At 40.1% G+C, this 14151-nt stretch overlaps 1 protein-coding gene across 1 annotated transcript in view; it reads left to right on the forward strand.

The window, feature by feature from the left end:
- The window catches only part of LOC124595444 (mediator of RNA polymerase II transcription subunit 12), a 371808-nt gene that overhangs the window by 270080 nt on the left and 87577 nt on the right, over positions 1–14151 (forward strand). The window contains exon 33 of the mRNA XM_047134188.1: positions 93–251. Coding sequence (XP_046990144.1) covers positions 93–251 — 159 coding nt within the window. The remainder of the gene's footprint in view (positions 1–92; positions 252–14151) is intronic.

Consider the following 14151-nt stretch of genomic DNA (forward strand, 5'->3'; position numbering starts at 1 on the left):
ATTAAATGCTTTATGCAAGATTTTAGATGAATACACTTGTATTATCAAGGTATTTTTAGACAAATGAGAATTCATTCAGTGATCTCCCTCAGGAACTTGGGGAGCGAACATCTCCATCTATCCAGCATGTGCGACAGTTGTTGCCCTTAACAAAAGTATCAGCAGAAGTTGTAGCTTGTGAACCAATGGGCTGTCTCACAGACACAAAGGGTAACAAAATAACAGGATTTGACTCCATCGATAAGAAACAGGTAAATAAATCAGATATAGTAACATTTCCTTTTTTGTGAGGGAAGGCGTGAAATACTTTAACGTGCTTTATTTTTAATTCTACTGTCTTTTATGTTTCCATATGCTCTCTGCAAAGACAGGTAATGCATTATTTTTGGGTGTCAGATTTTTTGTGACTTCTCCATTTATCAACTATAGGTCATTTTATTGTGCCTACTTGCACATTTTGCATGTGGTAGACACTTCTTATACTGCACAGACAGTATATTTCAGGTAATAGGTATTATAACAATTTTATTTCTGTTCTACTTTGTCATATTACATTATTGTGAATATTGTCAGAAAAATTTGTTATTTTTTACCATTGTTTTGTAATCTATTGTCATCATTTAATATCTGAAACTGATTATTACTTATTCAGTTCCGGTCACAGAAAACCATCATAATGAGGGAGCGGTGTGCTGACCACACGCCCCTCCTATCAGCATCCTCAGCTGAAGATGACACTTGATTAGATTAGATTAGTTTTTCGTTCCATAGATCCTTGTTGAGGAGATCCTCGTGGATGTGGAACATGTCACTTACTCTTTTTTTTTTTTTTATTTTTTTTTATTTTTTAAAAAAAGCTGAAATAACAATACTAATACTATGAATATATACAACACATCATTTGTTTCTATTAAAAAATTCGTCAATGGAGTAGAAGGAGTTGGCCACTAGTAAGTCTTTCAGGCTCCTTTTAAACTGATCTTTATTTGTAACTAAATTTTTTATGTTTGCTGGCAAATTATTGAAGATGAGTGTTCCTGAGTAGTGGACCCCCTTTTGAACTAAAGTAAGTGCTTTTAAGTCCTTGTGCAGATCATTTTTGTTCCTGGTATTGTATGTATGAACTGAGCTGTTTGTTGGAAAAAGAGATATATTATGTAGGACAAATTTCATTAAGGAGTAAATATACTGAGAGGCAGTAGTTAGTATACCCAGTTCTTTGAAGAGGATTCTACAAGACGTCCGTGAGTTTACTCCACAAATAATACGTATTACACGCTTTTGGACTCTGAAAACTTTTGTTTGACTTGAAGAGTTACCCCAAAATATTATACCATATGACATTATGGAATGAAAGTAGGCAAAGTATGCAAGCTTTTTCACTTTTATGTCGCCTATGTCTGCTAACACTCGAATTGCAAATACAGATTTGTTAAGGCGTTTCTGCAGTTCTGTGGTGTGCTCCTCCCAACTGAATTTATTATCAAGTTGTAATCCCAGGAATTTAAGACTGTCAACCTCTTCTATCTGCTCTTCTTCGTTCTGTATGCGTATGCTGGGTGGCAACCTCTTACAGGTTCTGAATTGCAGTCGGATGGTCCCGATGGGCCACTTGTGGCCTGAAGATGGAGTGCTTTTTTTAAATTACTTATTCAGTTAAAGTGGTATTTCAAATAGCAAAATATGAAACACATAGCTTCACTTTGTTGTTACAAAATAAATTTTTCAAGTAGTTGTTTCAAATTAGCACTCATAATATCATAAAAGTGGTGTGAGATGCATAAAAGCAAAGAATAATGAGTAATGAGCAATCAAATGCACCTTGTCATTAGATGTTTGTGGTACAGATTATGTGCTCAGTGCCATAACATTGCTGACATCATAGTGGCAATCATTAGAACAGTGTGTGCAACAGAAAGATTCATCTACTGAAGAGAACTTAAACTATCAAAATAAAGATAGTAAAGTAAATTCATCGTGGATATTATAGATGGTGATTATTCACCTTGTTAAACATAAAAAGGACATTAAAGTACATTTAATAGCACAGATACTGTCTGGAGCTGAAATTTGAGCTATATGCCTTGTTACTAAGAAGCAAATGATAATGAATACAGTTATGTAAATAAAAGTAAAGAGCACTGGTAATTTGAGACTAAAGGAGCTGCACTTTGATTCTCGCCATAAAGGCACAAACTGTAAAAACGTACAAGGAAGAAATTCTGTGCCATTTGATTCCTAGGATTCCAACCTGGATGCACTTAATGTAATGAGGTAGAGACAAAGATGAACAGTGGAACAAAGCACCTGGGTGTTGTCCTGGAAAATGTGATGCGCGAGTAGTTCAGTGAAGAAAGCATCAGGCTTCTACCATTTCACTTTTTACTGTATTTGGTTTGATCCCATTTCAAGTGATTTCTTTTATCATGTTTTCAGTATGTTTCATTATAGGTAATGCAGAATTTAGAGAGCATTACAGGAAGATATTTTGGGAGAGCACAGCATGTGATTTTTTCACCATGTAATATCTCATAAAAAGCCTTGGACTCTAGCAATTAGCTGCATACTCCTTGAAAATTAGTCTATGAGGTGGACAACAAATTGCTGTAGATTAGATTAAATGTAATTTTCATTTCAATGGATCTATGCCGAAGAGATCCTCCAGGATGTCGAACACTTCAGAATACATAAACAAATAATATGCTAATGTATGGATGCCAAGAGAAATGATCCTCATGGATGTGGAAAAAGTCAAAAATTCTTAGACACATTTTCATTTAGAAAATAATAAATAACTTGCACAAAACATGTAAATGTGCAGTACATTGAGGTGCATATGATAATTCGTACACTATTGTAGCCATGCATCATCAAATAGAAAAATCATTTTACAGCTTTTATTTACAAATTTTCACATCACTGCACTTAATTTGTACAAAGTCAGAAAGTCAGATTATACTTGCATTATTAAATATTATTAATAACATATAAGCATCAGTTGGTGCTACTAAGAAATTCATCAGTGGAGTGTAAAGAGTTGGCCACCAATGAATCCTTCAGGCTTTTAGTAAACTGAATTTTTTTAGTAGTTAAACTTGTTGTGGCTGTTGGCAAGTTGTTGGAAATTTGTGTTCCTGAATAATGGACATCTTTCTGGACTGAAGTAAGCGACTTTAAATCTTTGTGAAGATTATTCTTATTTCCACATCCCTATATGATCCTACAGGTAGCACAGCATAAACTACCACCCCCACCCTGTTATTCCTCCCTGCCCCATGCCGCCTCCTTATCCCCACCACCCCTCCTAGCAGATTGCTATTCACATCAGACACAGGTGCAGTCAGGCCCCAGCATCCGGACACAGTGGCCATGTGTGCATAAATTTTGTTTGTGTGAATGTGTGTGTCTTCTAGTTTGGAAGAAGATTCAAATGGCTCTGAGCACTGTGGGACTTAACTGCTGAGTTCATCAGTCCCCTAGAACTTAGAACTACTTAAACCTATCCAACCTAAGGACATCACACACATCCATGCCCGAGGCAGCATTCGAACCTGCGACCGAAGCGGTCGCGCAGTTCCAGATTGCAGCGCCTAGAACTGCTCGGCCACTCCAGCCGGCTTGGAAGAAGGACATTGCCTGAAAGCTTACGAATAAATATTTTAGCAATCTTTTTCATTGTGCCTGTCTGCAACTCAATGCCTTCTTTATGTGGTGAATAGCAATCTGTCCTTTCCGTAATATTGTTGTTATTCTTATTTCTAGTATTGATTCCATGGACTAAGTTGATGGTTTGAAAACTGGATATATTTTTAATGACAAATTTCACCAGCAATAAATATATTCTGAAGCAGTAGTTATTATCCCTAATTCCAATAAAAGGTCTCTGCAAGATGTTCTTAGATTCACATCGCTAATAATTCTTGTTACACATCGTTGGCTCTTGAAAACTTTAGCTTGGATTTATGAGTTTTGCCAAAAAATAATTCCCTATGGCATTATTAAATGAAAGTAAACATAGTATGCAAACTTTTTTTATTTTTGTATCACCCATGTGTCGCAGCATTCACACCGCAGATAGAGATTTGCTTAGGCACTTCAGCAGTTCTGTGCTATGCTCCTCCGGGTTGAATTTATTATTAGGCTGTAATCCCAAGAATTTAACACAGTTAACTTCTTCTATCAGTTTGTCATCGTATTTTTGCAGGAGACCTCTTACAATTTCTGAACAGCATATAGAGTGCTTTTCAAAGTTTAGTGATAAAGAATTGACTATGAAGTATTTATTAAGGTCTATAAAATTTAATTAACCAATCTTTCCAAAACAGTATATGATGTGCTACTTATTGTAATGTATGTACGAGGGTTATTCCAAAAGTAAGGTCCGATCGGTCGCGAAACGGAAACGACTATGAAAATCCGATAAAGCTTTGCACAGATGTATTGGGTAGTGTCTCTAGTATAACCCCAGTTAGCATCACGTCGCTCTTCTCATTTCTGAGCTCGCAGTGAGTGCGTAAAGATGTCTAGAAAATAGTGTCTGCCGCCAAGTACGAGGGCCTGGTGAGAAATTTCGCCTGAAGCTATGCAGCCAACATTACATAACTGTCGTGCTGTTTCGTCTTCACGACAATTCTCAGCCGCATTCTGCAGGGGCAATGAAGATGCTCCTGCATCGTTTTCAAATGGAAATGTTAGATTACCCACAATACAGTCCGCAATTGTCTCCCCCTGAGTTTCATCTCTGGTCACATGAACTGCTGTCTTTGACGACAACATTTTGACACAGACAACGAGGTGTAGGCCAGCGTGGAGAATTGGCGGAAAGCACTGGCGGCTGCCTTCTATGATGAGGCTATTGAAAAGTTGGTACAACGCTATGACAAAAGTCTAAGTCAGAACGGCGACTACGTAGAGAAGTAGCTGAAAGGTGTAGCTAATTGTTACAAGTAAAACATTTCCGATGTTCACTGTGGTTTCAATTTGGCAATCAATCGGACCTTACTTTTGGAATAACCCTCGTATTATCTGCAAACAAAACAACTTGGCATCTGATAGTGTTACAGATCATTGATATCCACAAGAAAAAGTAAGAGCCATAATGTGGAACCTTGTGGGACACCATATGTAACTAGTTTCTAGTTAGAGGATTCCTGATAACTTTCATGTCTCTTTGCTAATAACACCCTTTGCGTTCTGTCAGAGGTATATAATTTGAACCATTTTGTAGCATTTCCTCTTACTCCATAATATTCTACATAGAAGCACCAAAGAAACTGATGTACGCATGTATATTCAAATACAGAGATATATAAGCAGGCAGAATATGGCACTGTGGTCGGCAACGCCTATATAAGACAACAATTGTCTGGAGCAGTTGTTAGATCAGGTACTGCTGCTACAATGGCAGGTTATCAAGATTTAAGCGAGTTTGAACGTAGTGTTATAGTCGTCGGATGAGCGATGGGCACAGCATCTCTGAGGTAATGATGAACTGGGGAATTTCCTGTAAGACCATTTCACGAGTGTACCATGAATATCAGAGATCTGGTATAATATAAAATCTCCGACATCGCTGCAGCTAGGAAAAGACCTTGCAAGAACAGGACCAGCAATGACTGAAGAGAATTGTTCAACATGCCAGAGGTGCAACCCTTCTGCAAATTGCTGCAGATTTCAATGCTGGGCCATCATGTGAACCACTAAACAAAACATCATTGATGTGGGCTTCTGGAGCCAAAGGTCCACTCATGTACCTTTGATGACTGCGCAGTACAAAGCTTTACACCTTGCCTGGGCCTATCAAAACTGACATTGGACTGATGGTGAATGGAAACATGTTGCCTGGTCGAACGAGTTTCGTTTCAAATTGCATCAAGCGGGTGGACGTGTGTGGGCAAGGAGTCAACCTCATGAATCCATGGACCCTGCATGTCAGCAGGGGACTGTTCAAGCTGGTGGAGGCTCTGTAATGGTGTGGGGCATGTGTGGTGGGAGTGATATGGGACCCCTCATACTCTTACAGATTTATGGACAGCCATGTAGGATTCATGGTGTCAGTTCCCTCCAGCACTACTTCAGACATTAGCTGAGTCACTGCCATGTCGTGTTGCGGCACTTCTACGTGCTCGCAGGGCCCGTACATGATATTAGGCAGTTGTACCTGTATTTTTATTTTTTTTATTTTTTTCCCTCTTCAGTGTAATTTATTTGAAAGGACAGTACCCAAAATATACCAGTGGCAAGTAATTTCTTGTCTAATGAATTAAGTACATTCTGCTGTATGTGTGGATTGCCTTCCCAGTATCAGAACCCTTCAGAAATCTTATATAATGTCAGATGGTTAGGAAACCGATTGTATATTACCTGTCCTAAAATATCTGAAAATGTTGACAAAAGTGAAATTGGATTGAATTTGGATGGTATTTATTTATCTCATTTCTTAAACATTCATTTCTTAAACAAAGACTTAACTTCAGCACATTTCAACCATTCAGGAAATGTTCCATTGAATAATGACTAGTTACTCAGATTCCTAATATGTTATTAAACTCAGAGACACACTCATTAATTTCATTAATTAACATTGTTGATGTTTGATTATAACCACAAGAATTCATGTATTTTAAAGATTTTATGGTAGACATTACTTCTACTGGCGTAGTGAGCATCATATTCATATTCCTGAAATTGTTTGTACTGCTGATTTAAGCTTATCAAGTGGCACCTACTCACAGACAATTAGAGGTCAGTTTTCTCCCATTGCTGCTGGCTGGCCACTGTCAGAGCTTTCTTAGTCTGTCAGTTGCTGTAGGCCGTGCAGCTTTGGTAGTACAGGAAGTTCCCTGCCACTTGAACAGTCCATTCCCAGAGGCCATATAATTGCATAAGCACAGTGTTTGTGGTCAATTACTCTGTTATTTTTGAAAAGTTGTATTTTAAATGTATGTAGCTAATCAAAGCTCGGTAATATAAGGGCAATCAAAAAGTTTCCATTTGAAGACAGCTCAATCCAGAATCTTTATGACAATCACGCAGTATCACCATGAGCATTTGAGGCAATCACCCCACCGACGCACCAGATTTGCATTTGGTAAAATACCATGTCCTGCTGTGTAAAAAGGCCACAACTGCCCACTGCACATCTACATCTACATCCATACTCCGCAAGCCACCTGACAGTGTGGGGCGAGGATATTTTGATTACCTCTATCGGTTCTCCCTTCTATTCCAGTCTCGTATTGTTCATGCAAAGAAAGATTGTCAGTATGCCTCTGTATGGGCTCTAATCTCTCTGATTTTATCCTCATGGTCTCTTCGCGAGATATACGTAGGAGAGAGCAATATACGGCTTGACTCCTCGGTGAAGGTATGTTCTCAAAACTTCAACAAAAGCCCGTACCGAGCTACTGAGCATCTTTCCTGCAAAGTCTTCCACTGGGGTTTATCTGTCATCTCCGTAATGCTTTCGCGATTACTAAATGATCCTGTAATGAAGTGCGCTGCTCTCCGTTGGATCTTCTCTATCTCTTCTATCAACCCCATCTGGTACAGAACCCACACTGGTGAGCAGTATTCAAGCAGTGGGCGAACAAGTGTACTGTAACCTACTTCCTTTGTTTTCGGATTGCATTTCCTTAGGATTCGTCTAATGAATCTCAGTCTGGCATCTGCTTTACTGACGATCAACTTTATATGATCATTCCATTTTAAATCACTCCTAATGCCTACTCCCAGATGATTTATGGAATTAACTGCTTCCAGTTGCTGACTTGCTGTATTGTAGCTAAATGATAAAGGATCTTTCTTTCTATGTATTCGCAGCACATTACACTTGTCTACATTGAGATTCAGTTGCCATTCCCTCCATCATGCGTCAATTTGTTGCAGATCCTCCAGCATTTCAGTACAATTTTCCATTGTTACAACCTCTCGATATACCACAGCATCATCCGCAAAAAGCCTCAGTGAACTTCCGATGTTATCCACAAGGTCATTTATGTATATTGTGAATAGCAACGGTCCTACGACACTCCCCTGTGGCACACCTGAAATCACTCTTACTTTGGAAGACTTCTCACCATTGAGAATGACATGCCGTGTTCTGTTATCTGGGAACTCTTCAATCCAATCACACAATTTTTCTGATAGTTCATATGCTCTTACTTTGTTCATTAAACAACTGTGGGGAACTGTATCGAACGCCTTGCGGAAGTCAAGAAACATGGCCCTCTGAGTCTCATGGACGAATAGCGCGAGCTGGGGTTCACATGCTTGTCTTTTTTGAAACCCATACTGATTCCTACAGAGTAGATTTCTAGTCTCCAGAAAAGTCATTACACTCGAACATAATACGTGTTCCAAAATTCTACAACTGATCGACATTAGAGATATAGGTCGATAGTTCTGCACATCTGTTCGACGTCCTTTCTTGAAAATGGAAATGACCTGTGCCCTTTTCCAATCCTATGGAATGCTACGCTCTTCTAGAGACCTACGGTACACCGCAGCAAGAAGGGGGGCAAGTTCCTTCGCGTACTCTGTGTGAAATCGAACTGGTATCCCAACAGGTCCAGCGGCCTTTCCTCTTTTGAGCGATTTTACTTGTTTCTCTATTCCTCTGTCATCTATTTTGATATTGCCACTACCACTTTGTCATCTGTGCGACAATCTAGAGAGGGAACTACAGTGCAGTCTTCCTCTGTGAAACAGCTTTGGAAAAAGACATTTAGTATTTCGGCCTTTAGTCTGTCATCCTCTGTTTCGGTACCATTTTGGTCACAGAGTGTCTGGACATTTTGTTTTGATCCACCTACCGCTTTGACATAAGACCAAAATTTCTTAGGATTTTCTGCCAAGTCAGTACATAGAACTTTACTTTCAAATTCATTGAACTCCTCTCGCATAGCCCTCCTCACACTACATTTCGCTTCGCGTAATTTTTGTTTGTCTGCAAGGCTTTGGCTATGTTTATGTTTGCTGTGAAGTTCCCTTTGCTTCCGCAGCAGTTTTCTAACTCGGTTGTTGTACCACGGTGGCTCTTTTCCATCTCTTATAATCTTGCTTGGCACACACTCATCTAATGCATATTGTACAAGGGTTTTGAACTTTGTCCACTGGTCCTCAACACTATCTGTACTTGAGACAAAACTTTTGTGTTGAGCCGTCAAGTACTCTGAAAGCTGCTTTTTGTCACTTTTGCTAAACAGGAAAATCTTCCTACCTTTTTTAATATTTTTATTTATGGCTGAAATTATCCATGCAGTAACTACTTAATGATCACTGATTCCCTGTTCTGCATTAACTGTTTCAAATATTTCGGGTCTGTTTGTCACCAGAAGGTCTAACATGTTATCGCCGCGAGTCGGTTCTCTGTTTAACTGCTCAAGATAGTTTCAGATAATGCACTTAAAAAAGTGTCACTGGATTCTTTGTCCCTGCCACCTGTTATAAACGTTTGAGCCTCCCAATCTGTATCCGGCTAATAAAAATCTCCACCCAGAACTATAACATGGTCGGGAAATCTACTCGAAATATTTTCCAAATTTTCCTTTAGGTGCTCTGCCACAACAGCTGCTGAGCCAGGGGGCATATAGAGACATCCAATTACCATGTTTGAGCCTGCTTTAACCATGACCTTGACCCAAATTAGTTCACATTTCGCATCTCTGTCAGTTTCCTTCGATACTATTGTACTTTTTATGGCTATAAACACGCCTCCCCCTTCACTGTCCAGTCTGTCTCTGTAGTATACATTCCAATCTGAGTTTAGAATTTCATTACTGTTTACATCTGGTTTCAGCCAACATTCTGTCCCTAGAACTGTGTGGGCGTTGTGACTGTTTATTGATGAGAGCAGTTCTGGGACCTTTCTATAAACGCTCCTGCAGTTTACTATTAGCACATTAATATTGTTATTCCCTGTTGTTTTTTGCCTACTACTACCTTGTCGTGTCTCAGGAGGCATCTTACGGGCCTAGGGAGGGAATTCTCTAACCTAAAAAACCCACATGTGCACTCCACACATATTCCGCTACCTTTGTAGCCGCTTCCTGCATGTAGTGCACGCCTGACCTATTCAGGGGGACCCTACATTTCTCCACCCGATAGCGGAGGTCGAGAAATTTGCACCCCAGATCTCCGCAGAATCGTCTGAGCCTCTGGTTTAAGCCTTTCACTCAGCTCCAAATCAGAGGACCGCGATCGGTTCTGGGAACAATACTACAAACACTTAGCTCAGATTCCACCCCGTGAGCGAGGCTTTCCGCCTTCACCAACTCCGCCAACCGCCTATATGAACTGAGGATGACCTCTGAACCCAGACGGCAGGAGTCATTGGTGCCGACATGAGCAAAGATTTGCAGTTGGGTGCACCCAATGCTCTCTGTCGCCACTGGCAGGGCCTCCTCCACATCTCGGATGAGACCCTCTGGCAAGCAGACAGAGTGAACACTGGCCTTCTTCCCCAACCTTTCTGCTATCTCCCTAAGGGACTCCATCACCCACCTAACATCATCATCCATCAAGAATTGACAACCCTTCAAAGCCTTTTTTTAAGGAACCAAAGATGTGATAATCACTGGCAGAGAGATGAGGACTATAGGGCATGTGATTGAGTGTCTCCCACTTGAGTTGGCATAACTTCTGCTTTTCTATATTGGCCTCCTAGATTGACCAGCATCATGTGTCAAATCATGACCAGCATGGAACCAACTTACCATTTCTCAGTGGTGGTTTTCAACAGACATGCCGCCCAGTGCACATCCATCATTCTATGATGGATGTGTACCGGTGTTTGTCCTTTGGCATCCAAGAAAAAAATGACAGCACATTGATCCTGTTTGGATGCATTTGGTAATAACATCACCACAGTTCGTGTTTCCGCCTTTACTGCATGCACGTTAACAATGTGTCCTTCAGTTGCTGAAATGCATTCTGGCATTCTTGGGACCACATAAAAGGAACATTTTTCTGGAACAGTCAGTTTGAGCGGTGTAGCAATTTGTGCTACATTATGAATAAATTTGATACAATAGATGAGCTTCCACATCACTGACTGGATCTCCTTAATCTTACAGGCCACCAACAGATCTCTAATTGCAGACAGGTGCAAAGTAGCAGGATGAATAACCTTTGCCTTTATTACGTGTCCTAAGTAGTTCAGTTCTTCCTGGAAGAAGGAGCACTCTTCTTTGTTGCGCTTTAAGCCAAGAACAGAGAGAACTTAAAACAAACAGTGTAAACTTTTTAAATGTTCAGCCAGCGTATGATGCACGACTACCATATCATCCCAATAGTTTGTACGAGAAGGGATTTTTGCTGTTAACTGTTCCAGGAACAGTTGAAAAATTGCAGGAGCTGAAGCATTTTTGAATGGTGGTGTTTGATACAGGAACAAACGTAGTTGAATGTTTATTATAAAGTATTGCATTGACTGCTTGTCTAGCCGTAATTGTAAATACCCCTCACATAAATCAATCTTCGAAAAGTATCTGCCCCATCCCAATCCGTCCCTCAGTTCCTATGGATGTGGAAGAGGAAGGAATCCGTGACTGTTTGTGGGTCTACTGTTGCTTTAAAATCAGCACACAGATGTAAACTGCCTGATGGCTTCTTCAGAATGAACAAGGTTGAGACCCAGTTGCCTGCAGAAACTGGTTGGATAACCACATCGTCCTTCCATCTTTGCAGTTCCTGAGCAGCTTGCTCACAGATTGTGTGGGCAACAAACCCTGTGTAAAAAAACTGCATTTGTGCATTGTCTTTCCCTGTAATGTGCACTTCAAAATCTTGAGCCCTTCCGTAACCTGATTGGAACAGTTTCTTGTACTTGCTACACAAATCAGAAACATTAGTGTGAGGCACTGAAACACTGATTTGTAATGCATTGTTGTTTACGCACATGTTGCACAAATCATCAAACAAGTCTAACTCATATATGTTTGCACTGTCTCTAGGACAGGGTACATGGAATGAAACACATTTTATCATTCCACGGAAAGTTGCAGGCAAACTACACGCCAAGTACTGGAATTTCATGCCCATTGTAGGCAGACAAAATAGAAGTAATTGTTGTAACAGTGTGCTAGTGATTGTGTCATATGTGTCTTTATTAGTTCATGAAACAGAAGCACAAATGTCCAAGTGTAATTGAATTGAGGAAGTGTGAGGCTTGGCTTGTGCCATTGTTAATGGCATTGCTATAACCATATGCACCATTGATAGCTTTGCCTGGCTTGTGCACTCGCACAGTGGCAGCCATTGCCTGTGCCTGGTTTGCCTTGTAAACAAACTGTTTCATTGCGACCATGCCATCCCCACAGGTAACATTTTGCATCCAGAATGATTTGAAAAGCACTGAGGGCAAGACTTCCTCACAGAATTCTGTAGTACATGTCATGCACCACAAGACTGAAAATTTTTACTTATAAATTTACTGTTTATCTGAACCCTGTTTTTAATCACTTTAACACTACCAAGTACTTGAGACAAAGTGTCTTGTGCACTACAGACAGCATAAATACAAGAAGCCACAGAATCAACCTCTATTGAGTCCACAATAGTTTAATATTCCACAAGAGACAGAACTGTTCTTAGATCAGGAGCTTGCAGTTTTAGAATTGCAGTGTGAATGCGCGTGTCTGATATGTTCTTTGTGATTGAGTCACATTCATGATATCACTATAACTGATTCCACAAGAACACTTAAACTTACAATGCCTTGTTAGTCCTCTGAGTTTGGCATTGTACTGTTTTAGAATTTGAGAAGACTGCTGCTTTAGATCAAATATTTAAACCTTGATGCTGTGATATCTATCTGACTACCATAATGATCGTCTAACAGCGTAACAAGGTCATTGTACCTGACTGATTCAGGACAAGTATCTGCACACAATTTTACGCACACACGGTAAATGTTGGCTTCTACTGTGAACAAAAAGAATGCACTGCGCTCCATATTTGTAATGTTGTATGCTGCAAAATGGGTCTCCAATTGCACCTGATATTCTGACCATTTTTCTTCCTTACATGGTACCAGTGAAATTTAGGTGCAGCAACCCATGGTGGTGCCGTGTGGTGAGAGAGTACTGTCATCGTTTGCTGAACACTGAGCCACAGGTGTTCAATCTGCTGCACCTGAAACTGTACAATTTCGTTTAGAGACATTTCCTGTGGCAGCTCAGACGTAGTTAACCACTTGATATGATACACAGATATTAAGAAAAGAGTGAAGGCAACACCAGGCAGTTAAAGCACATGTATGATGCGCACTCAATAAACAGCAGGTGAAGACTTATGGTACGAGCAGTGTCATAGCCTTTCTTTGTGCCAGACAAAAATATTCTCACTGGTAAAATGATGGGTTATATACTTTGCTCTAAGAGGAGACTGAGCAGAAACTACAACACATAAAATGTTAGTCCACTTTATTACAACAATAATAAGAAGATGTACTTAATTTTGTACAATCCATTTCCACAGGAATGTTGTGCATATTTACAGCCTTTGCTGAACATCAACATATCACTTGATATAAATGACTTACAAGTCTTTTCTCTCGCAGGACATTTGACCTTACATTCACAAATAGTTCTGCCTAAGACATAGAACGCACTGGTGGCCTAATCTAAGATGATGCTGTAATCTTGAACAGTGACTAAAAACTTGGCTGAGCATTCCTGTGCTCAGCCGTAAATAGAACATTGATTGCGGTGGCATAGCGAAGCTCTGGGGGGTGTGGCAATGCTGGTGTTGCTCATTTGTAGGTGTGGCATGCAGCGACTATCATTTTCTGTGGTTTCATTGCGAGGTGCCAATCTTGCTTTGGCAGCTCGCTGTTTGGATGACACCTCACCTACACTCCCAAACTTCACAGTTCTGCATACTTTGCATAGCTTGCATTCCTGGAAGAAATGGTACTGTGGAAAACTGGCTTTTTCACAGTCTAGGGGAGTTTCAAGAATGAATTTTTACTCTACAATGGAGTGTGCACCAGTTTGGAACCTCCTGGCAGATTAAAACTGTGTTGTGGACTGGTACTTCAACTCAGAACCTTTTGCCTTTACCGAGCAAGTAACTGTACTGAAGGAGCTGTCCATGCACAACTCTCAAATATTTTTGAAGAAAGGAAGGAGGTTTTTGCATAAGTAAAGC

This window comes from Schistocerca americana, chromosome 2, assembly GCF_021461395.2.
Source record: "Schistocerca americana isolate TAMUIC-IGC-003095 chromosome 2, iqSchAmer2.1, whole genome shotgun sequence".
Lineage (NCBI taxonomy): Eukaryota > Metazoa > Arthropoda > Insecta > Orthoptera > Acrididae > Schistocerca > Schistocerca americana.